Source organism: Acanthaster planci, linkage group LG06 (assembly GCF_054643075.1).
Source record: "Acanthaster planci isolate LZ-2023a linkage group LG06, COTS_SCS, whole genome shotgun sequence".
NCBI lineage: Eukaryota > Metazoa > Echinodermata > Asteroidea > Valvatida > Acanthasteridae > Acanthaster > Acanthaster planci.
In genome coordinates, this window is record NC_141782.1 from 16,723,462 (window position 1) to 16,749,436 (window position 25,975).

The following is a 25,975-nucleotide window of genomic DNA, read 5'->3' on the forward strand; positions in this document are numbered from 1 at the left end:
TACCTTCAATATCCTGCGTGTCTCGGGTCCTGGTGAGTTATCCCTGCCAGACATAGGTTCTACAAGTGTTGTTAGTCTCCCAGACATTATCCCGGGGAATTGTTTCATCATCGGGTAGTTCAGTCTTCAGGTAATCCCTCACCTGCAGTAATCAAAGTGATTAAAAGAAAATTTGAAAAAAAGCTTCCTCGACAGCCCATTTTAAAGCACTGCTATAGAGCAGCATTCAGAATCAGAGCTATTGCTGGCTTGGATTTTGATTGAATTCAGTTAAGAGAGTATCTGAGAGACAAATCTCACTGTCTTTAGTAAATGTTTAGATCATTCATCCAGGTACTCGTGTTAAAAATGATAAATTTGTGAAAGTACAGAGTGATGACAAGAGACCAAGGGAGTCTCAGTCGAGATGATCAGTTACACCAGAACATTTCAAATACAGCCCTTAGCTTGTGTTTTTACAAATGTCGAAGAAATAAGCAGTCCTCTATATCCTTTTAAATTTATATCCTTATAAATTTGGGGGGGTCTACAAACATCTTCTTTGAGCACAAGTGCAACCTCTGGCAGTGTTTGTGAAAGCCAGGTTACATTAAACATGCACAAAGACACGTAATGCCGTATCGCTAAACCGATACCACGAATGGACGTCTAACTTCCAGGCTCGCAGTGCGTCTGCGCCGAGGTTGGAACCTTCGGCGGCGAAGTTTAGGGGACCATGGCCAAATGCCAAAATATGACATTCAACCAAAAGTTATCTGTTCTTACTCTTTCAGTTTCCCGGAAAACTCGAAGGAGATTCTCCCCAAGAAGCTTCTTGATTTCCTCCTCGGTCCAGCCCCTGTCTATGAGGGCAGTAATCAAATCCGGGAACTTGGACACGTCCTCCAGTCCAGTTGGTAATCTGGTGAGTGTTAGCAGTGTTGATTCAAAGTGGTGTAGCCAAACTAATACGGGCGATTCACAATAGTGGGCCTCCAAGAGTTTGCGGCGCGTTGGCCAATCACAAAGCGCGAAATTTTTCGACCCTTTCCAAACGCACATTGGGTTGACAGATTTTCGCGCATTTTGATTGGCCAACATGTTGCAAACTCTTGGAGGTGCACTAATGTGAAACGCCCATATTACGCATGTCTTGATGATAACTGAATGAATTCAACTGACATCCTCTGTTTTAACCTTCAGAGTAAGTCTTGTGTAGCTTGTTGATATTTTATTGTCGGTGCTGTGTCTTTATTTGTAATACTAAAAAAAACCTCACCCCCGCCAAAAAAATAAATATTTCCAAGGGCCTTATTAAATCAAAATCTGGGGGCTTTGTGTGTTGGAGTCCCTTCTCCCAGATTCGGCCATACAGCGACAGATAGAATCATTTGAACCAGTTGAGGAAAAGGAGTAAAAACACAATTGCAATTTGCAATTGTGAACAGTAACATTACATTTGGCTACTTAATTGTGATGGTGGTTTCTGCTGAAACACGTTTGCTTTGTTAAACACAAAAGCTGTTTACGCCGCCAACCGTGATCGAAAACTTTCATGTCGGGGACCAGGCGTGCGTGATATTCTTGTCAATGTAACACTTGGTTTACGACATCAAAATGCTTAGATGGTTCTTGTGTCTATAAGTATCATTATCTTTTACATTGCCCAAAGACGGTGGTGCATTGCTCAGAAGTAGCGATAGGACACAGTAAAGAAGAAGTAGGAAGTAATCTTTTACTTCTGAAGGGAAAATGATTTCTCGAAGTGTGATAAATTGACAGTCACAGCACTTACGTTCCCACTCCGTCATAGTCAGAGCCAAGGCCCACAATGTCAATTCCTGCCCCATTCTCAATGCCTCGAATGTACTCGATGTGTTCTGCATTAAAGAAAAATCGGTGCACAACCGTAAAAATGTTCAACGGCAATGTAAACTTCGATCTCCTTGTGAGCTTGGCTGAGCTTCGCATTCTCACATATTACTGAAATGTATCTCTCCAGTATTGCGCGTGTAGAAGCCCAATCGTAATTGTAGACAAAGTACTCCCCGGCGCATCTAGAGGAGATTTTGGTGACAAATTCAGTGATTTATAGACATGACTTAATTTTGTTTAGTGTAACGGGGTGATTTTGTTTAAATTTAACTAATTTCAAGTCCTCTCACCTATAACTTGATCCATAGTAGCTTCGCTTGGGTCAGCACTAATATTCCTTGGAGGACAGTTGATGTAAACTGTGTAAAAATTCACCATCACCACTCCTTTGTTTTGCACCTGGACATTAATGAAGAATTCCTCAAACAGTTTGGGTGACGATGTTATGAACCGGCCTAATTGCCTAATTCCAAAAGCACCATCCACCCATAGATAAGAATTTCGTTTTGAGTTGCTGGAAAGCTTTTTTTTTTAAATTGAAGTCAGGAAACATTCATTTTGCTTTTTAAATAAATCATAAATCAATATCAAAATCAAGTCATTAAAATTACACAGTTTACACAGTTGGCTTCAGAGGTTGTGGGGATTTGGCAGTTTAAGAATCAAGTCTGCCGTCTATACGTTGGCCTTATAGACGGGTCACTTAGTGCTGCATACGGGTCTTGCGGGCGAAGCCTCATCAACAGTGCCACCTCTAGGCTCCACTTGGTTGACTCCAACACTAAAAAGCATGTACTTACAACTCGCTTGAGGACGTCGTCGGGCACATTTCGGTAGGACCCGCAGACAGAGAAGGCGGAGGAGTGGCTGAATATAACAGGAGCCTGGGTGATGTCTAAGACATCATTCATGGTTGCTACGGAGACATGGGACAAGTCAATCAGCATCCCGAGCCGGTTCATCTCCTTAATCACTTTCTGCATGCCAAAAATTCAAGCATCGGTTTTTAAATTTTGACTTTTGCCTGTTACTGTGGAGATTGAGGGGAAGTCACTGCTGTTATGTACTTACCTCTCGTAATTTTGGAGCTCTGTAACAGCATTCCGAATTATTTGATGCACTTTTTATTCAGTTGTGAAATGTGCCTTTTACAAAATAGTGAAGTCTCGAGGAGTTAATGTTATCAGTACACTTGTTGTTTTGCTTCTCTGGTCTAAATATGACAAAAAGCGATGCAAAGTGATGTTTGGTCGGTGTTATCCTACCCTCAAGGCTCACCTGACCAAATTCGGACAGTCCATCGAGGTGTTCGGGTGTACGATCAAAGTCCTCCCTCCAGTTGTCGGCCCTTTGTAAACACAAGAGGAAGTTATTAATTAATTTTAGCACATTTTTGTAACTAGTGTTAAATTGTGAAAAATACGGCACGGATGTTCCCTTTCCGTCTCAAAATGCACGACTGTAATACGGGCGTTTCACAATAGTGCGCCTCCAAGAGTTTGCAACGCGTTGACCAATCACAATGCGCAAAATCTGTCACCCCCTTTCCAAATTCTCATTGGGCCTACAGATTTCGCACACTGTGATTGGTCAACGAGTTGCAAACTCTTGGAGGCGCACTTTTATGAATCGCCAGTATTGATGAACAATACGTGTTCTTATTTTTGTCTTTTTTCTTTACGGTTCAGGTGCATCGAGGACATTCAGTTGAAAAGTGATCACACAAAGTTTGTCGTTGATTCCACGAAGGACCTTTATAGACAAACTTAAGATATTAGTACCTTTTAATCTTACAAAATAAAACCCCTGAAAATTTCGAAGCGAAAACCAGCTTAATTTGCTTTATGACACGTCTGATTCGCAGCTTTAAAGTCCCACTCTGTGACCAAAGTATAAATGGGAGACTTTCAGACGCTGGTGGCAGCAGACATACTGGACCTTATTCAGGTTGCACCACAGACATGTCTGTGGGTTGCACTACACCAAAAACGCGCCCGTAGAAAACAGCGCCGCCTGTTGACTCTCGGGAAGTGGTTGGCCTCCGTTTTTTCACTGAAAATTCAAGATTAAGGCCAGAAGATCACTTTTCGTTTCATGGTGATTTAGCCACTTTTTTAGCCATTTTTTAGGAGGATTTAGCCACGAAAAATTTTTTATTCGCTTTTCCCCGGAGAAACCCCCCAAACAGTAGTAAAACGATATGCGCTCAGCTCTGAATGAAGCCGCCAATTCGGGATGTTTCTTTCACAAAGAACCCAAAATTGTGGGTCTATTTTGGATAAAGGCGGTTTGTTGGGTTGTTTGTTTGTTTGTTGGGGTGTTGGGTTGTTTGTTTGTTTGTTTGTTTGTTTGTTTGTTTGTTTGTTTGTTTGTTTGTTTGTTTGTTTGTTTGTTTGTTTGTTTGTTTGTTTGTTGGGGTGTTGGGTTGTTTGTTTGTAAGTTGTTTGTTGGGTTGTTAGTGTGGTTTTTTGGTTTGTTTTTTGCTAGATGTTTTGTTTTATTGCGCTGAGAATTTTCTTATAAAAACATGCTAATTGTTTTAGTTTTAAGCAATATATAGGGTGTAAAATGAAGTATCACGTAACCAGTGCACTAAATAGGAATGCCACACATGCAGATGTTGACAATATTTGACATTAAAATGTAATTAACAATGTAACTGTGACCACTACGCCTCGTTAAAAATATAGCAAAACAGATGTTGATGTAAAGTTCATCTCAAGAATATTTCCAAAATTAGCACTGACTTTTGAAATCAGAAGTACTTTCTGAATGCAGAAGTACCTTTTGATATTTGAGTTCTGCGCCCGCAGAAAGGACAAAATTAGACTGAATCGTTTAATGCATACGTCTGTAGTTCTTGGTACCTAAATCTGTGTAATAAGAGGGCGTGTAAGGCAAACCAAGTATTCCATCCTAACAAAATATAGGGCGTTCCCTTGTAAAAAGATACGCGAATTCAAAAATAATAAAAAGGATACAGTCCCTTAAATTTATTAAGACGGGTCGCTTAGTGACGTTACAGGCAAGAAATGATTTTAAGAATTTTTGCAAACTATCAATTTCAGATTCTCAGATTATGAGGAGTTTGTTTCTTACGACCTATAAATGTATTATAATCAGTACGTTTTCCAGAATAACCCAGTTCGGTTTCGCAACAGCGAGTACTTTTTTTTGACCGCAATCAAACACAGAGCAAAAAGAATACAACAATATCAAAACCACACAAAAAAAGAAAAATACAATTGGCAAAAATACAAACAGTTTGCATGAAAAAGATGAATCGAAGGCAACTAGACAAGCGCGAAAACAGCAAAGATATCAACTCAGTAGAACTCTAGGGAGCATACAGGCGCGAGATATAAACATCGCACCACTCTCTTAAAATATAAGACAAGACGAGACAAAACAAAACAAGCAGGCCTACTTTGTAGGTCAGGGACAACAAAAAGGAAATGTATTTCCTGGTGATCGGTAGCAAGTCATCCCGCAAGTAATATAATGACAGAACAACAAAAATAACTGTAACAAAAAGGAGGGATAAACGATCAGTCAAGTTCTCAAACCTGCATGCTCTGAATAGAATACACTGTATGTATTATGAAGCCCTTTCGAGGTCATTAGGACGTGCGTGCGACATCTGCCCTATCAGCGTAGCCCTAAAACAGGCGTGCGTGCTTTCTTCCCGAACGACCTTGCTTTTATGGAATACCGAACAAGTTCACTGGCATAGGTCAGTATGTGGGACCAGCGACGAATTAATCCGCGCCATTTACGCTGTCGAATCCCTACACGCCCCGTTCATGATGGTTTTGCCCAGTAATTACCATTTAGTTGTAGAGACTTCTTTCCAGAACACCTTCGTTCCAGTGGATACTAGGTTTTCCGGGCTTCCCTTGTGCGATCTTGTGACCGTTGTTTTAGTACTTATAGAGGTTTTGCGTGTCAGCCATCTTGCATCTTTTGTTCCACAGGGTATGCATAGAGGAGGTTCCCCTGTGGAACAAAAGAACTGCACTTCAAGATGGCTGTGCAAAGCCTCTATATCCATATTATTTTGTCGTCTCTGTCGTCTCTAGTTTAACACGTAACGTAGCCAACAGGTCGTTTCTTGAGTCTGTCTAAGAGGCGAATCGGGACAACTCCTACCCGGAATCGATAACTCGCTTCCGGCAAATGAACCTTTCTCAAGTGAGGAAATGTTAACTTGATTGCTCACGTGACTTACCATGGTGTGTTGCAGCTGTGCGTGACTGTCATGTACCGCGTGCCGAGCTCGTACAGCATGCGCAGTACACCCAGATTACTGTCAATGTTGTGTCCACCTTCTACGCCAATAAGGGATGCAACTTTGCCATTGCTGTGAGCTTCAACGATACCTGTATTATTTGTGATTTTAAAGAGCATCTGAAAAAGCAATCCACATCACCTCTGTATACCAGCAGAATTACAAATCTCCCCACACGCTTTGACAGTTGTAACATTGAGATCGCCCAATCTTTTTCGAGTCTGTGCAATGTGTGTTGGTGCATACAGACTATATTTGCCACGCCGAGGAAGCAGTTACAAGTGGAATCAAGGATGATCAATGTTGTACAGCTCTGACAGTGATTAACGCAAGTTAATTACGCGTCAGGATCATTTCGGTTTGACTAATACTGGCGATCTGTCAAATCGAGTGAACTGAATGAAGTACAGTGTTTTTGCACTGTTAATCTTTGTCTAGCCTTTTGTTTACACTCCGGTCATGCTAACTACCTCTTTGTTCTCGTGGATCGTAAATGCTCAGCCGTGGTAGCGGTCCATGGATTGATGAAAACGTACGAAAACTAATTCCTGCATTCTTTAGCTGATCATGATAAAGGTACCTAACTCGTAATTTTTTTTTCTTACCGTCGGCTGTTGTGACAAACTGGAAGTGGTCAGGGTACATATCGCTCATGCGCTTAATGACGTCGATCTGTTCCAAGATATGTAAGATGGCGTCTTTGTACTGTGAAGCACATGATGTGTAGGCTGCCCAAAACTGGCAAAGAGTAAATGGTGGGAAGTGGTTAAATTAATGACTGTCCACAGAGAGACAACTCTCTTTTTTCAGTTTGTGCATGACTTGCAGTGTTTCTGCACATGGCCTTGTGCATACCTTATAACACCATAAAAATTTGACACGTTACCGTTAGTACTGCGTTTGACAAATGACAGACGAAATCAAAGTGTGAAATCCAATCCTCTATTAATTAAATGCAAAGGTGGAGGTATCACTTAGTGTTCGATGAAATTAGCACACGATGAATATTCATATAAAGATCACATTCTATGAGCACATAGGCGGAAAATCCCCGGGGCATGGGGGTATATGTTCCCACACTTTTTGGTGATGAGCAAAGCGGATTGTGATGAATTTACAGGATTTCCCAACGACTAAAATGTTTGCTATATAACTAAAAAGAGAAAGTAGTTTTAAAGAGCCATAAATATGCCATTTTGATATAAACTTGATACACATTACAGATGTACATTGTTATCATAAACGTCGCCCCCTATATAGTGTATATGGTGCCCCCCCCCCACTTGTCACATTTCCATGGCCGGGCAAGTCATCCCCCACCTTCCCCTTCCCTATACCCCCCCTATTTCCGACACAGATTTACGCCACTGTATGTGCATAAAAAGTCCTTGTGTTCTTTTCTAAAGTGAATTGTCCATATTCATTCTGCCTTTAATTGAGTCACTTCTATAACTTGGGATTATAAAATGAAACTTGTTTTCCCGGCCTTGCATGATGGATTTTATGCTTTCTGCAAATGGTGCTTTGTGTGAGTTTCACTGTTACAAAGCTCAACGCACTACAAAGTATATATAATCGTGTGTTTTTCATCTTTGAAAATGTTGCTGACATTTTTTTAAAAACGATGACAAAAGTCAATTTTTTTTATTTTGTTGTGAAGTGTCTCGTTCACTTAAGTCCACCAACTTTGGTCTTAAGTTTGACATGTTTTGGCTTTAGGGCATTCTTGGTTAGCTTGGAGCTAACATTGAAAATCGCGGGTTTATCGATGGACAAAAACTAGTGTGAAATGCAACCTGATCCTAAGTAGATCTTTAACACCAGTATCGTGCTGGATAAATATAGTGGAGGCTGGTTGAGCCTTTACATTCTGATGGAGTACATGTTGTGAAAGAGCCAAGTTTCATTTTGATTTCATGAAGAGATCTAAAAACGGCAGAAGGAGTCTAACCCACCTGACCTCCAACTTTACCGGCTCTGAGGCGAGGGATGTCAGTGTGTAGCGTAGTGTGGCTGAGATCAGTGGACAAATCGATGGTCTGAAGACGGTTGTTGTACAGACTCTTTAGCTGCCACGGCAGGTCGTTATGTCTGTAGGTAAATATTACAATGGGACAAAAACGGAGAGCAGAAAAGTGTGAAACTAGGAACTTTGACAGTGTGGGTGCTCGCCACAACTTACACGTGTACATGCTTTTTTAAACAATTGAGCCAACGGATGTGTTAACAGTTTAAGAATTCTAAAGACCCTTGGGATAACTTAGGCCCTATACTTGTACACCGAATTTTTGAGAATATGTAGTCAAGTTAAAGGCTGGTTTCGAATGCTCCCATTTGTATTGGTATTTGCTTACAGAAAAAAAACAAGCGTACTGGTTTGCAATTTTGACCGGTATCAAGTTATTTAAGTAGTTGTAAAAGGATCGACCTTTTCCGGGCACAAGGAGCAAGTTAACTGGGTGACCAGAGATTGGAAAATGTGTTGAGTTCTATTAATGGGGCGTACGTTGCGAGTTTCAACATTAGGTATATGAAGAAACGATAGAAACGGTATACACGGGTCTGGCTGTTTCAGAAAATGTGGGTTTATGATCCACTCGGCTGAAACGTTTGCCTTTTAGAAAAGCCCTGCTTGGATGGGATCACCACGCCCACTTTTCAGTTTCAGTGGCATTGGGGAGATAAATTTTGATAGTATATTACATGTGAAGTTTTGAATTTTTTGTTTGTACGGGAGATTGAAACATGAAACTCAAATGATGAAGGGATCCTGTTAAGGAACTCTGGTTCATCTCTTGTCCTTTGGTTGGCACGATTGTGTGATCACACTTTAGGATGCAGTAATTACTTTGTTGTCAAAACGTTTCTGAATTGTTTACGAATCTTACACGGAATCTTTCATATTTTGATTACGTGCAATTTTGAAGCCAGTTTTGATATATATTTCATTATATTGGTTCGTTTATTAAAATCCATTTTCGCAGGTAAAAAACTGAATTACAATGGATTTAACAATTAAAATTAAAAAAATTTAACAATTAAAACTAGAATTTAACAAAATCAGAATTAAATAATTACAAAAATGATCAACAACATTTACCATTACAGTTTACACTCACACACACCTGTAAGTGTGTATTTGCCTGCAACTGGGGACCCCCTATTGTTCCTCTTTTGTTTGTACTTTAAATTTTTTCAGAGGACCACCCATATGTTTTGTACACAGCTGTCAATCGGGGACCTTATTGTCCTCTATGTTAAGGGTCCCCAATTGAATGCAGAAACAAACTCACGCACACACAAAATATAACTTTACTAATGACCAACACTCATATAAGAACACCACTAAAACACGTCCGTTGCAATTCAATAGAGGGCATTTCTCAAGAGGAGCACAATCCAAATATTTCTACTAAAAGAACTTATTAGATATAAACGATCATCAAAAAGTTAAAGATACATTTCCATATATTCTTTCCATATTATTTCCATATTTCCATTTTTTCTAAAATGTTCTCCTTGCAGTTGCCAGACTGAGCCAACTTTCCAGCGCAAACTTCTTCGGAAGTTAAAAAATAATTTCAAAATCCTGCAACCTGTATTGCTTTATTCGAAATGTCTCTGAACAGCCTTTTTCACGTCTGGAACGCTCGTATTTGTTTATTTGCCCTTTAACATTCGCAAATTTTGAGAAGAAACTTCCGTTGTTATCGCAAGTCGCGGTGATGGAAGCAATTGCATAATGATGCTCAATTAGAGCAATCCTGTACTGGCTCCCGCTGTGCTGCGCATTAAACCTGCCAAAGAAGTTATGTTGGAAATGCGGGAGCCAGTATTCACAGACCAATAGTACTACATGTACCAGGGGAGGATCCAGGACTTTTCAATGGGGGGGGTCCAACCAAGGGTACGTATTTTATTACAAAAAGCATGAATTTCAGGTTGTCATGTACCCCTTTGCCTTAACCCCAACTTACAGGTGACCTTTCGTTGTCACTCGATCTATTATGTGATGTTGTATTTGTGTTGACTGTTAAGTAACTGGCTAATAACTTCTCCTGGAGTAAACACATACGCAACGGCTGATATGAGCATGGAGGAATGAGAAAAATGTATGATTTATTAAAAGGTAATTACTGAAAAGCTGTTGGATTTTATGTGTCAAAATGGAGGCAACGGTCTGCTGTGTGACGTTTTTATAGTTAGAGACTTATGTAAGCATGAGATGCCTCTAAGAGGATTCGGTTATAAAATACAGTGAAATAAAATAAAATTGAAAATCAGTATTTTAAAATCTGTCCGCAGCCCCCGAAATGATGCAACTATGGAGCACCCCTCTCTGATATAAACTCCTCAGCGCGGCTAGGCCTATATAGAGTACCGAAGTGTGACGTCACTGTGAACCAGAAAGTGCAGTGCAAACGAATGGAGTACGCGCGTGTTACGTATTCACTTCGGTACTGTATAGGTGCAGGACATTCACAGATTTTTTAGATACCAGAGAATCCCAAAAAAACTTTGCTTGTATAAAATGGCTAACCATTGATATTGATCTTATCAAGGTGCAAAATGTTTACTAACGTTTTCCATTAAAATTCTGACAACAGATATGCCACTCCAAAGACTTTAACATGGGCTCCATGCTGCTTGTGTGCTGCATGTCCACGTTTTAACCTTGTCCACAGAACTAGAAAACTACCATTGCCCGTACACAGGGACAGCTTTACAAGTGGAACGGTGTCATAATGATTTGACTACATCACGTAATATGCTGACAACAACACACAATGGATTCACTACTTCACATAATTTAACACGAACTATTTAAAGGGTATAGTTCCCCGCGTGACGCATTGAAAACGTCACGAAATGATTGAGAACAGAGACTTGGGGGATATAAAGGCGTAGTACATGTATAGGAATAAAGGAAATGGGGGAATACAAGAGTATAGCCATAGGAATGATAGAATTAAAGGGTTGGAATTATATTTAATTTGAATAAAACCTGGACATTTGAACCCCCAAAATTGATGTGAAATTAAAACTCTGTATAATGGAGACAGTTACTTTTTGACCCCTTTGCCCTGGCACCTTTAAACTACTAATTTAAGCGGACCTCCTTAACAACAGATGGCCTGTCATAATATGTGTCATTAAGGTAATTTTGTATATCATTTGAAGGCAAGTTTTATCGGTTTAAATTCCCCATTACTTTAAGAATTATCGACCGTAATTTTTTACATTAAAAAACATAAATCCCATTCAAAAAAATTCCAAAGCACAAAAATTGCCCTGCCCCGAAAGGGTTCCGACCTGCCGACGCTATTTTTGAAAGGCATGTAATTTGGAGCAGACATTTTTCTCAGTGAATTTAGGCATTGCGAAAATTGCCCACCCCAAATTGAAGTGGGGAATTCAGGTCTTGCACCCCCCATGTACTATACGCTAAACACAACGTGAAACCGGCCAGCATAATAATTTAGGCCTAGCGAACATCTTTACAATAGCATTGATTGGCCGTAAGGAAGAGTACAGAGTGGTGCACGGTTGGTCCAATTACTGCCACTACGTCGTACTACGATTATTTTTTACTACGTTGTTGCACTTGTCAACATGGACAGAGATTCCAAAGCCTGTTTGAAATGTGCCTCGTATCTTGGAACACGTATCTGTAAGAATAGCCATTCGTGTTGATTGCTTGCAGTCAGGTCAGCCTAAACAGGCTGGCTGACACTGCTTGTCACTTGACCGGCCACGTGTTTTAATATCTTGATGATCCCTCGACTTTGCTTTAGAACTGCTCGTACCATACCAACTATAGAAAGCTAGAATAAACAGTGCATGCTGTTATCACCAAAGTTAATATTTGAAGGGTGCGTGTTTCCCACGACACGAGTACCGATAATAGATGGGGAATTAGAGTGTATGTGCCTAATGCAGTAATAAAGATCAGGCTGATGATCAGGAAAGGGCGGTTGCAAACTAGCACCGACCATTTTCTGGTTATGGAAAAGTGGGATGAACTGTAAACTGGTGGTTCTCTATTGAAGGATTTAGGGCATTGGACAGTTACAGTCTTCCGAATAAGTTTACAAAGTTAAATGGTAGAATCAAATCTTCATTCCCGCAAAGTGTGAATCTTAATGTTAACTTTGCAACTTATACCTCAGCAGATTTTTTAGTTGGAGCATTTCCACGTCCGATTGCTTCCAAGCGAGAACTCCCTATATCGCGTGCCATGTAGCAGTGCAGCATTGTGGCCGCAACGAAACTCCAGTTTTTTTTTGGTTTGCTCCGTTTCGATTTGCTGTTTCGGGAGAGTTCATATTAGATTCAATTCTTGCAAGAATGAAGCCTTACTTCCGACTTTGTTAACGCCCTTCACAATTGCCGTGTATATTTGCATAGCAGTGGCTGGATGGGACGTAATCTTTGTTTAAAGAGACGAAAGTCTATAAAGTTGACCATCAGAAGAACGTTAAGTAAATGAGACACACCTGCGAAACCAGAGAGAGAACTTTGCACTGCCAACACAAAAAGTAACACAAACTACAACATAAATAATGGTTTTCCCGGCAATGAATAAATTTCATCAGGCAAATTGAAAAGTATGCACGCCAGATCAATACTTCACGCAGACACAAAAACTTTATACCCGAGATTATTGAGAATTTGCGGGTTTTCTTTCAACTAAATGGTCGACTACGTACGCTTTGAAAACCAATTTAAATTTAGAAAGCGAGTAATGACATCAACTCTTATATCTGGCCTTGATGTCCACTTATTTGAATGCAACACGTACTAAATAAAATACAAAATCGCTTGCAGGCTTCACTACTAGACCGCTAAATCATCGACCACTTCAATCAAATGACTTACGGGCAATATCAACATAGGATGTGTTCCAAATGAAACTGGGTGTCTCAAAATGAATGTGAACGCCCGAAATATTTGTTAATCGCGGGAGCCATAGATGGAGCAAATTAACTTCAATCACCTCAACATGATTTTGAGTGCTACTTTTTTCAGCGTGAAAAGTGTTCATTTTGGCAAGACCATCTAAAACGTAAACTTATTTATACATGTATCTACATGTACATTGTAGACCTGCATAATTCCACGGCTCGGTGTATGCGGCTATATGGTGTTACATTTTGTAGATTTGTAGTTTTATTATACAATTTTTACAAGATCAAGTTCTACATGACTAGGTTGAGCGGCTTGGTTTGGCCATTCGATTACATGTGCGCGTGAGCTATGACACCGTACCGCGATTACCTGTTACTAATACTCATACCTTAACTACTGGACCGCTAAATCGATCGACCACTTCAAACGAATGACTTCGTTTGAAGTGGTCGATCGATTTAGCGGTCCTGCTACTTATACTCAAACTTGTCATCAAATAAAAGTTTGGATTTTTTCATCGTTTTTAACATTAATATTTGAGATTTTAAACATCGAAGACCGTTGCTCAAATCAAGCAGACACTGATCAATGGAGCCATCTCAGAATTCGTGTGGGACAAGTTGTGGACAATTTGCCGACATTGTTTTGGGTATGGGTCGCATAGCTCCGTGAATCACTAAGGAGCTAGTTTATTATGCTCCACGCACACTTTCTGGGGGTACATTTATTGAATGTAATTTCTCTGTTTTCGAATGTTATGTTCCTCTCTATAGTTTCCTTAATCCTAGTTTTGGTTGACTATTACGATGTAGGGATCTGGGGTTTCCCCCGTGAGATAATTACTTTTGATGCGAATATGAACTCAGACCTGCTAGTCTAAGGCACGAGATCAATGCATGAGTATTAGCGTCCCTTGCCGTGTGCAGACTTAAATTATCTTTACGCCACGCCCCTTAGCCGGAAGTTGCTTACATTGTATGACAATTTGGCGGGACCTGAGAAGTTTCTGGGCGTTTCTCCGTGACATTTCCCACTCTTGAGACCTGCACCTTGGTGGGCTGGCAGTCACAGCAACATGGCTCCTTATGGGATAACTTAAGCCCTTTTCCGTTGGCTTTAATGTTCATACCAATTTGGGCAAACGTTTAGACGTCAGGGTAAGAGAATTCATGATTGTACAGAGACAATTCGTAGTGTTAATTTATCACGGACATAGCAAATGTAACGTTTTATGTAATATATTTTTATTGTAATATTACGATGTACATGTAAGCCATCACTCATTAACAGTATGTCCTCTGTCTTTCTTTTGGGTTTTTTCTTGGTTTCTCTTTGGTTACAATTTCATTGCTGACTGACACCTGGGAATAAATCGAAGGAATCAAGCCACAGTCGCCTCGAGTCCAGTTTTTGCCTGGTTTTGCGCCCCCTATCCTCCTTAATTGGCGGACGGTTCTCCACCCTCCTGACTACTGCAGAAGGACCGAACCGCTACAATAAGGTAGCAGCAAAGTAAAATACAAGAAAAATAAGGCCGAATACTTTGTTCATATTTATGTGAATATAAATGTATATTATGCCTGTGTATAAGTATTCTCATGTGACCCCTCTGCATATGTGATTCTACCTCCATGATAAGATAAAAAAGGCAAGTTAATTACGGTGCGCCTTTTAATACATATAGCCTGTGTTTTTCAATCCGAGGTCACTCTTCTGGAAACCGCAAATGGTGGGGCACCTGTTGTAGACCTTTATACCAAGGGTAAAACGGCATTAAAGGTTGACTTGCTGCTAATCAAACATTTGTACGGATCTTTTTAGGGACAAATTGAGAGCTTTCATGCTGGTGAAGTAAGTGTTTGGTTCCAGCAGCAAATTTGCCACAACTTGCCTCTGACAAGTTTGGGAGTTCCCATGAAGAGCAAGTACTACAGCATACGGTGTAGAACTAGAAGTGTGCTTGTTCGTTTTTTCGTATATATGTAATTCAAGGCGACATAACTAAGGGAAGCTCCGAGGACGTGTGTAGCTCTTATGTCAATTAAAAACTAGAATGGCAAAGCCGCCATGGCTCGCTGCTTCTTATGAATTTGAATTTCTTTCCTGTAACAACAGCTTATTCTGTCTTCGAAGGGAGAGCCAACTCAGATACGGCAAACGGGACAAAAATCCTATTTTCTTTCCCTTTCATAAATATTATGCAATCAAATGCCTAAAAGTAAATCAACCGTGAGACCAGTAACATGGGAGGTAGGCGTACAAAGGCACTTCTTTCCATCCTATCCAACTTTACCCCTCAATCATCCTTTCCATCTCTTAATTTGCCCCAAACTATCTTCCTATCCATCTCCTACTCCGCCCCCCCCCTCCTCGCCATCCTATCCATCTCTTACTCGGCCCTCTTCCCATCATCCTATCCATCTCGTACTCCGCCCCTTCCCCATCATCCTATCCATCTTCTATGCTCCGCCCCTCCCTATCATTTTATCAATCTCCTACTCTTCCCCCTCCCCATCATCCTATCCATTTCCTACTCTTCCCCCTCCCCATCATCCTATCCATCTCCTACTCTGACCCCTGCCCATCAGCCTATCCATCTCCTACTCTGCCCCCCCCCCATCATCCTATCCATCTCCTACTCCCCCACCTCGCCATCATCCTATCCATCTCCTACTCCGACCCCTCCCCATCATCCTATCCATCCCGTACTCTGCCCCCTCCCCATCATCCTATCCATCTCCTACTCTGCCCCCTCCCCATCTCCCTATCCATTTCCCACTCCACCCCCTCCCCATCATCCTATCCATCTCCTACTCCGCCCCCTCCCCATCATCCTATCCATCTCCTACTCTGCCCCCTCCCCATCATCCTATCCATCTCCTACTCTGCCCCCTCCCCATCATCCTATCCATCTCCTACTCTGACCCCTCCCCATCATCCTATCCATTTCCTACTCTGCCCCCTCCCCATCATCCTATCCATCTCCTACTCCACCCCTACCCATCATCCTACCCATCTCCCACTCTGCCCCCTCCCCATCATCCTATCCATTTCCTACTCTGCCCCCTCCCCATCATCCTATCCATCTCCTACTCCGCCCCTCCCCATCATCCTATCCATCTCCTACTCTGCCCCCTCCCCATCATCCTATCCATTTCCTACTCTGCCCCTCCCCATCATCCTATCCATCTCGTACTCTGTCCCAGAGTACAGACTATTTAAATACTGATAGAATGCGTAGAGGAAGCACACAGGCACTCAATGGCACATTTTAACACCTATGTATCTGCAAGGAAAAGTCACCTGATTGGTAAGGATTTTTCAAAACGAGAAGGGTGAGGTTCCTTTTAATGTTTTCTAAGATGGCCGCTTAGTATTTAAATTCAAACCGGCCGCCAACTTTCAGTACTGCCAGCCTTTCATTGGCTACCCTACTAGAAAGTAGAGTCAAAGTATTCATGTTAACAACGTTCTCTGCGTTTCATTGATCTGTCCCATAAATATGCATGAAAAATATTTCAGGTGAGAAACTATAAAAATATAAAAGAACACCGCCTCCAGAAAGGATGCGGGCGGGACGATTAAATGATTCTTTTTTTTCCATGGCCTTATTGCTGATTGAAGGGTCACACGGACTCTGAAAACTTCATTTTATGGGCCTTGGGGTATTGTTCTGAATATTTTTTTAATATACAAAATTACTATGAAAAGAATGGACATCAAAGAAACAACAAAGTTGAGCACATGCAAACGAAAAGTACACGGCCCTTTCCGCGGTATTAACCATGCAGGAAGGGAAACCACGCAAGGATTAACATAGTAATCTTGCCTTTGTGTAGATTTCAATCTGTACCTGTATACAGCTTTGTGTAATAACTCAAGGCTCTGAATTTTTTTACAGTTATCCGAAGCCCCATAAGTACAAACTGCATCTTCAAAAAACTAACAGTATATCAATTTGTTCATTGAACACTTTGCTGTGGCATCGGATTTCTAAGCGAGCAAACTACTGCCGCTGAAACTGGCTACTGCGGCGAAAGTGGGCTGCTTTCCATGCTGTTAACCAGTTGATAACGTTTACCAACGATTCCCCTTCATAGGTTCACGCTAAAGATCACGAATATTGGCAATTTTTGCGTGATAGTAACGCAACTTACCCGTCGATGAGGGGCGTCTCTGACAAGTAGCGGTCTGCCAGCTCTGCGCTAGTCGGTGCCGCTTGACGGTTACTCAGAGCGACGGGCACTGCTATCGCCACAGCTACAGTAACCACAAGGATTGCTCCTACCACTGCTATGATGATATAATGCTTCCTTGTCAAATTCATTTTTGTGCACCAGATCCTTGTATTTCCTTCTCAAGTCAAGAGGAGAATGATTCTTGCATTTTTTGGACTATCGCCCGTTAATGCTATGATGCAACAATCTTATATGCTGTTCAGTCTGTGAACCTTTGTTAGCGTCGTGACTGCGCACAAAGTACTAACTACACGACTTTCAACCTCCCAAAACAAACATGCGTGTGTTTGTTCACCCTCCCTAGCTCTATGGTTAACCTTATAAAAATGACGTCTTTGATTGCACCGTTACATGGCTACAGCGGCGTTCCCTACCAAGTGATATACGGAAAGACTATTTGAAAGTGGAGTATGTTTCACACAACCAAAGCCTAGAATTTTGCGGTTTTGTGTGATTGCCACGGGAAGGAATTTTGAGTTTTAAAGTTTTGACTCCCGAAAAAGCGGTTGGAGCGCTTAAGTCGTAACTCCGGTCACGGATTATGTACCGTATCCTTCAAAATGAGTTCACACACTCACGTGTATGTGCCCGTTGCTGTGAGGTCTTCACTCCACGAACCAACTGATATTGTTTTATTAAATGACATCTGTTTTGCACTGCCTTCCATTGTGTTTTCACGTTAGCCCCGTCTGCGCATATCTGCATCGAAATCGAAGCTCCCTGTGTTGAACTTTGTCGCGCGCGCCCGCGGAGTCCACACAGTACGTGGAGTATCCGGTTCGTAAGTGTGACGCCACTTCAGTTTAAACCACGCCCACTGCACAAGATACACGACCATCACAGGTACGTTAGCTCGCGGTAAATTGCCGTTATTTTTTCTTTTGATTTTACGTGACGAGTCATCCTGAAAGACTCTTCCACAAAACTTTTCAGCCTGAAAAGTCTGAATTTAACATACCTTTATGTATTTTGTATCTTGACTCCTTACTTTCAGTCGTCTGATCATATTAAGAATTGAAGCTGACACATACAGCCTCGTTTTCAAACGCGGAAGTGCGCAGATCGACGCTAAAAGCGTCGTATTTGGATCCCTCTATAGGGGAACTGTCCTCCTTTCCGTGGCCTCTGCGTCAGCCGCCCTAAAGGTTGCCACCGGACTGTGATAAAAACTGATAATCACTCTCATCAAGAAAAATACTTTAAAATTTCTCAAGAGTTCAAGACACACATCAAATTAAACTCATTAATAAACTCATGTTTAATTTAATTTTTTTTTACGGCTTAACAGAAAACTTTTTAAGATTATTTGTGACCCCTAAAACCATTCGTGAAATTGATACTTACACCCAATTGCAAAATAGAACAAGTTGGAGGCGCCGTTGTGACCAATATTTTACGGAATACACGCCAACAGTAAGGCTGGTAGCTCCCATCTGTCTGTTTTTCCAAACCTTCCATTCTAAGCGCAGCAAAATGCTCAGATAACACCGAATTTAACAGCAAGCAATCTTGATTCGATCCCGCATAGGCAATGGGGACTATTTCATGGCCAGTTAGCTAAACCGCAATGTAACGGTCGCACTCATCCGTCTTACTCGGGTCTCCGGAAGAATGCACCGGAGGACGTTGCGGCTTTGCAACGTGCTGAGTAATTATCCGGCGTGCTTATCTCTCCAGTCGCATTTATATCCATACACCGCGCGGGAATTGGTAGGGATTTAAGAATCCTAGGAGGATAGGACCCACTTAAATCGCAGCCACTGTATTCTGAGGGTTTCTTCTTGCATTCGTCAAATTTGACACTAGACGCCATGACTAACAAAAATTACCGCGTAAAACATACACACGCGCTTACATTTTTACTAAAAGTGTAAAATTCCACTATATTGTGCATGCCTTTTTAATTTCGGCCATTTCTTTCTTTGAAGTGTAAGTAGGGACACCAAACGGTGCCCTCCAGAGTCATTATGCACAGAATCGTCATTTTTACAGTGTGTCCCAAGCAATAAACATACGATTAAAGTGTTGACGTGGCTACGACAGAAAATGCATGTTAGAAGACGTACACCACATTACACATGAACCATCACAAAAAATTTATATTGCCCTTACACGTAAAACTGTGAATGGGATTTACACTGTATTTTGGCATTTTGGAGTAATACTGTGTGATATTGGCTGCAAATAATGAGGAATGTCAACCTTCCAAGTTCCTTATCAAATTTAATGAATCATCGTCATAATATAACAAGTGGTGCCTAATTTATGGGATAACCCACAACTCAGCATTGTCGATATCTCGATATGTTTTAATTCGATGTGTTCCTCTACTTGGTTGAATTACTACTCCCAGTGGGGTTACTAGGGGGGTTGTACACTCTCCCGGAAGGAGTCCTTACCCCTTTCCATGAACAAGCTACAATTTATTCGCTCTCAGATTCTCTTGAAAAAATGTGCATCTCCCAATAAATTTCACCGCACAGGTGGTTCCCGGGGTTTTCTTTAATACGACTCGTAAGACTGCTTTTGACCGTCCTATTCGGGGTCAATTTTTTGTAAAGGCGCACCGTAAACACGGCATAATTTGCTTGTGCGACATGATCCATAGATATCATCGATAAGTATCTAGCGTCTTGAGCTGGCCCAAGTGTCTCACTTGTTCACGTGAACGTTTGACCATAGAGCTAGCTCTACTGTTTGGCCTTGGTTACGGTCAAGAAGGAGAAATCGTTTTGGCATACCGTGGATGAAGGGCACACAACGCTAGCACATCAAAGAGCTCGATCGATGATCATCGCTGCGCGGTCAAACGAACGTTAGCAAATATTCCAAAAATGCCAGATTACTGCCTGCAGCTTAGCCCGAAAAGTGGGGCCAGTAATATCGTAGCAATATTTGTGGTGTTTTCTTTGCAATTCAAGCGCAACCCCAACAGTGGAAGAAAATTAAAAAATCTGACCGTAGTTTGTTTACTTGGATCCCATTACAGACAACTATGCCACATAAACCTGGATTCAGCAATATCTTTAGTTTAAAAAAATCACTTTTAAACCCGTTTCTGCCAAGCGCCATTGCTAGCTTTCGCGAAAGGAGCGTGTCGTCATCGCTTGTTTACATCTCATGAATACGGCTTTTCCAGAGTTTTGTCCACGTAGTAAGCACCGTGGAGACGGCTCTCCGGCTAATGCAATGTACGCACTGATCCGACGTGGTCACGCACTTTAATGTAAATTACAGTATTGTAACGCATGTGTAGTTACAATAAGCCTTTTGCGAGTTAAATTTGAATAAAATCTGGTACACTGAGTTCTTGAAATTTACGTGAACTTAACTACATGTATTTGGATTATCCATACTAAAGACACTGCTGCTATAAATTTACGTGAACTTAACTACATGTATTTGGATTATCCATACTAAAGACACTGCTGCTATACCTCGTGATTTGGGGCAAGCTTTTGCTTAGTTACATAAGAGAGTCCTTGCAAAAATACACTATTCTCAATGGATAAGAAGGTTACAAAGGAACCAGAGATGGTGGTCTATACAAAAGCTTCCTCCAAATCACGAGGTATAGCAACAGTGTCTTTAGTCTGCGGAGTTCGAATCTTTATGTCTACGTGCAATCAGACATCTCAGTGTACCAGATTTTATTCAGATTGAACTCGCAAATGGCTTATTACATGTACATATGTATACTGTCCCAAGTCCGAGGCGCAGAGCCTTACCGCCTCGAACTCATTGCGCTACCGGAGCGCGCGCCAACGGGATCCCTATTGGGCTGACGATGGGGCCACCGCTGGTGAACGAGGCGATGAAGGAGACCAAGATTGTTTGATAAATATGTCTTGGTACAGATGTATTTTATTCCGAAAAAGTGTCAGGCTAGGCCGTGCAGCTCAGACGTGCAGGGCTTTCACGAAAATATACCCACGTAACCAGGTCATGACGTCTTTCGTTTCCACGGTGGTACGTAAGCAAAAGGCATTTCTGCGTGGCGCCACCAATACAAACGTGGACAGTTTTGAAAAACCTGCAGAATTGGTCCTTTTTTATCGCTCTGTTACTATTTATTCAGAAGTCACAGTGCCACTTTACGTATATAACTTATTACTGAGATACCACGTGAGTATATTAAATTGCATTCCCCTTTTTTACCACCGTTGGGGTTGTTCTTTAACTACAACTTATTGCAGTGATCAGGAAATTGAAAGAACAAATATCTAACATTAGATTTACTTTTGCCGTCGTGAATCATTTTTTCTAAGATTTTGATACACTTTTCCATTATCCATGCAATGTTTGTAACTTTATTTTGTCGCTCCAAAGGTTTTTCAAAGTCTTTGTACGAATTTGGCTAAGACTAGCCAACAACATGTTAACCAACACAGGACAGTTAAGTTCACGAGAAACAAAATGCGCTGTTTCATAACAAGGAGTGATCATGGGATCTCATAAAATACCTTTTTGTGTAAATTCCGTAGTAAAAATGATTCAAATGAAACACATAATCACACACATAAACAACTTGGTTATTTATTCCCAAAATAAGTCCTGAAGAAAGCGTTCATTAAGGGCAATAACTGCACACGAACACTTCGGGTACACAGCCTAACAAAAGCAAATGCGCAAACATTAATTTTAATTTGATAATGTTGTCAGATCCTACGAAGCGCCAACGATGGCATGAATATTCATCTTCCTATACTGCATTAAACAAGGAGGCTTATGTTGCGAAACAGGTGGTGCGTAGCATGCGTTCGCTGCGCTCTGGACATGCCAGGCATGCCAGAAAGCGGTAATTGGCCAGATGTTATAGCCCGCGCAGTTCAAACTCCTTCGTCTCCTTCCTTGCTTCAAAGATGAAGCAAGATATTATGAGACGGAGAGACCCCCCTGCTTTATGTTGGTCATTGTTTCACTGGAATCTGAGGAATTCTTTTCAGACATCTGGGATGTGTTACGTAACAAAAGTCCAGAGAGTTTTATAGCGATTGGACATGTTGGGGGTATCCCTTGGTTTCATTTCTTCTTGGATATACCTCCATGGGCAGACTTATCAAACTGTCTGTTGATGAGAAAACCATTCAGACCATTCAAATCATATTTGTGTGCGAAAGCTGTTTGGGGAAGAGATTTACCAGAAGGCACAAGTGCAAGCTTTACATTGGGTTCAGGATTAGCATGCTACCCCACCTTCGGGAAGATTGGGTTGTTTACAAAATCGCATGAAGCATTCAGCAACAGACTGCTGCATTGAATGACCGCTTCAAACGAATGACACAACGTCCCACATCTCCGATTTCAATATGATTTTACATAAACTCTAGGGGGTTAGGGTTAAGGTGTGTTTAAGACGACACTTCTGAAATCTAACATGAACCCAACAGGGAGTATTCTTGGTTAGCCACCAGAACATGAATACATGTATGATTACTATTTCCACGAATTTGCCTGGGAAACCTACAAATTTGGCAAGACAATATTACATTATGTTAACCTTTATTTCATCATGTTTATGCCCAAATGTTGCAAATTTCAGTGTGGGCAGCTGTTAGCGTTGCGTTCATTAAATTTGTATTTCAATTTATACAAGTTGGATTTGAGCGGTTTGGTTCCGCCAATTACGCACAAGCTGTGGCACCGTGCCATTGTTACCTGAGAGTTATGTACATAATACACTGAAATATGTCCAGTTGGCTGCTGATAGTCTGGCCCAACTACTTGCAAAACTTCAGCTTGTTACTATGGCACTGTACCGTTCCTTCGGAGTGGATGGCTAATGCAGTTGTTTATTATATTCAGTGAGCCGTAGTACCTAATTATCGCCCCATCTCTGGTTCACCACATGCTTAGAGGTGGCTTTATCTCTCTCACACTGGAGGCAGAAATACTTTACCTGACCACTTTTTACCACGATTGGGTTCAATGCCTCCATGGGTGAATGCATCATTCACGTGATGCGTGACGCCACTTTGAACCAGTTAAAAATAAAACAGTGCAAATGAAAGGAGTACACGTGCGTATTCAGCGCTAGTTCTCGCACAACTGCTTTTACCGTAGCGGAAGAACACAGAAGGAGTTGGAACTGCCCGAGTTGTAACATCTGGCCAATTACCGCTTTCTGGCATATCTGGTATGTCCATAGGCCTAGCCAGAGCCAGCCAGCGCTTGCTACGTACCATCTGTTACACAACCACGAAACCCCTTTGTTCCCCATGATAGGCGACGCAATTTTTCGCTGGTAATCAGCATCCATAATTTTTTTTACTGAAGTATAAGAAATTGAATATTCATTGCATTTGTTTGTGTCTCATAACAACATCAAATTTAATTAATGCTTGCGCAGTTGCTTGTGTTGCGCTGTGTTCCCTAAATGTACATGTACATGTGCAGTTATTGCCCTTAATTTCTTAAAGGCTTAATGAACGCTTTATTCTGGATTTATTTTGGGAATAAATAGCCACCTTCTTTACAAGATTTTTTGACTTGTTTGAATCTGTTGTCGGTCTTTGGACAAAAGTATATTTTACGAGATCTCATGATCACTCCTTGTGATGTATACCAGGCAAGATATCGGACGGAGGGGTACCCCCCTTACCTGTCCAATCCCTATACACACTCTAGACTATTATTACCTAACACATCCCCCTAGAAGTCTGTAAAGAATTCCTGAGATTCTGATCAAACAGTGACCAACACCAAGGCAGGGGGGGTTCTCTCCGTCCTATATCTTGCTTCAAATGTTGTGATGAAACATGGTCAACATTTTGTTGGCCAGTCTTCGCCAAATTTGTACAGTCTTAAAATCTGATGAATCGGAGGGAGAAGAATAAAAAAAACAAACTTTGCATGGATAATTGAACAATATATGAACATTAAAAAAATTATTTTCGATGGCAAAAGTAGGTCTAACATCAGGGATATTTTTCTCATTATTTCCGGGTCACAGCTATAATTTTCCTTTACTTGCAAGCAAAACACTACAAGTATTGTAGGATATAACTGGCCCCATTTGTCCAGCTAAGCTGCTGGCAGTACTCAGGCATTATTGGAAGTTTTCTATTATTCGTCTGACGCCGCGGTGACTACAATATCATCAAGCACTTTGAAGTGCCAGAGTCGCATATCCTGTGCCATTCCTCTCTGCTTTCACACACAGACTTGTATACGTGACGTATTCACTTCGGTACTCTCTGTTCGTAATCCTCCACGAGTTGATGCAGCTTTTAGACTGGTCAGAACTCAAAGACTCGACTGAGTTAGCCATAGAGTACTCTTATTTTTCATAAGCTTAAGATATGGTATTTTGGGTACTGTGTTGAAATACTTTTGATATTTAGCCCTCAAAAATCTTGCCTTGTTTCCATTCGATCTAAACCACGGATGACCTTGCATAGTTTGGAGAAAAATGGCCAATTGGAACTTCAAGAAATGCTTAAGGCGTTCAAGTCAAGTCTTGGTTTTCTACAGGAGAGAACAGAGAAGTTATAGTGTCCAAGAGTTTGTTCTACTCCGGCATTTTCTCAGGATTAGTGTCAGCTGTGTGTAAATTCAGTCTCGACAGTTATCAGAAAAACAAAAACCATAACTGATGCACATTGCAAAGGGGAAAGTACACGGTCCAAGGAGAAACAACGCAGGGAAACCCCGTACTGTCAGTTGGTCATGATCTGATAAAAACGGTCACTTACCCGTCTACCAGCGGTGTTTCACTCAGGTATTTCATCGCCAGTCCTCGGCTCGTCAGCGTACTGTCGGCCCATTCACGTTGGTTGTTGAGGGGGACGGCGATGGCCACGATTAGTAGAGCTATCACCAGCAGACTAACGAGAGTGATACCGATCCAGTGCTTCCGCTCGAGCGACATGACTATAGTTGCCTTCAGTGTCGTAATTTTCTCGACAGAGCTTCTTGGCAGAACAGACAATAGCTATCTGTGTTGTGTTCTGTATGAAATTATGGAACTAGCTCTGTGTGTGCTCAGTACTCATTATATGCATCAATCGAGACAGTTCATGTTAACACTGACCTTATGACGTTACTTTCGTGTCAAATTACGGGTCAATACTTGGATGGGGGTTCCTGACTTTGATAGACCATAGAGCTACAAACCCGGGTAGACGTGCTGTCTGGTTCGCTGTACTCGAATCTGTAATCTAGATTTAGGTCTTGGTCTTCACTGCATTGGCTCAGAGATAATAAACCAAGCAATAGCTGAGGAAGCCTGTTTCGTACATGACCCATGGCTATGGCTGTGCGATGATATAGGTCAGAGCGCCCATTAACACAATTGGAATGTCGCTGGAACTTGGCAGGTGTTTCACTCCTTTGTGTTGTGGTTTTAAAGAAAGCTTCATTTTTACGGAGGGATGCCGCGCTGTAACAGTTTATGCATCAGATGGGGGGGGTCAAATCAGAGAGCTATAAAACAGATTTTTGTTCAAGGTATCCACTCCACCTCCCCTTCCACCACCAGTGCTAGAACGTGGTTGTTTCATTTCAGCTCAAACGTGGACATTTTCTGTAATTTTATTCCTGAAGGCAGAAAAAGTTCTCAAAGATAGGCCTTAACTTTCTCTGCCAGTTGTATATGTTTCTTAACTTTGTGTGCACTGTAATGTTCACATGCATTTACACTGCATGATACAAACAATAGCATATTGATCTTTCCTCGTGCATGACT

The 25,975-nt window shown here is 41.4% G+C and overlaps 1 protein-coding gene across 6 annotated transcripts in view; it reads right to left on the reverse strand.

Moving 5' to 3' along the window:
• The window catches only part of LOC110982204 (dipeptidase 1-like), a 28,897-nt gene extending 3,446 nt beyond the window's left edge, over positions 1-25,451 (reverse strand). The window contains exons 1-11 of one of the 6 annotated variants that reach the window (XM_087138050.1): positions 17,868-18,009; positions 17,209-17,341; positions 8,098-8,233; positions 6,748-6,880; positions 6,083-6,233; positions 3,133-3,202; positions 2,655-2,831; positions 2,145-2,253; positions 1,775-1,859; positions 766-901; positions 4-142 (exon numbers count right to left, since the gene is read on the reverse strand). In XM_087138050.1, the coding sequence (XP_086994176.1) occupies positions 38-142; positions 766-901; positions 1,775-1,859; positions 2,145-2,253; positions 2,655-2,831; positions 3,133-3,202; positions 6,083-6,233; positions 6,748-6,880; positions 8,098-8,233; positions 17,209-17,341; positions 17,868-17,994 (1,362 nt within the window). In that variant the 5' untranslated portion in view covers positions 17,995-18,009 and the 3' untranslated portion in view covers positions 4-37. The other 5 variants (XM_087138049.1, XM_087138048.1, XM_022240462.2 and 2 more) reach the window with 5 other exon arrangements.
• Between the last annotated feature and the right edge of the window lie 524 nt (positions 25,452-25,975).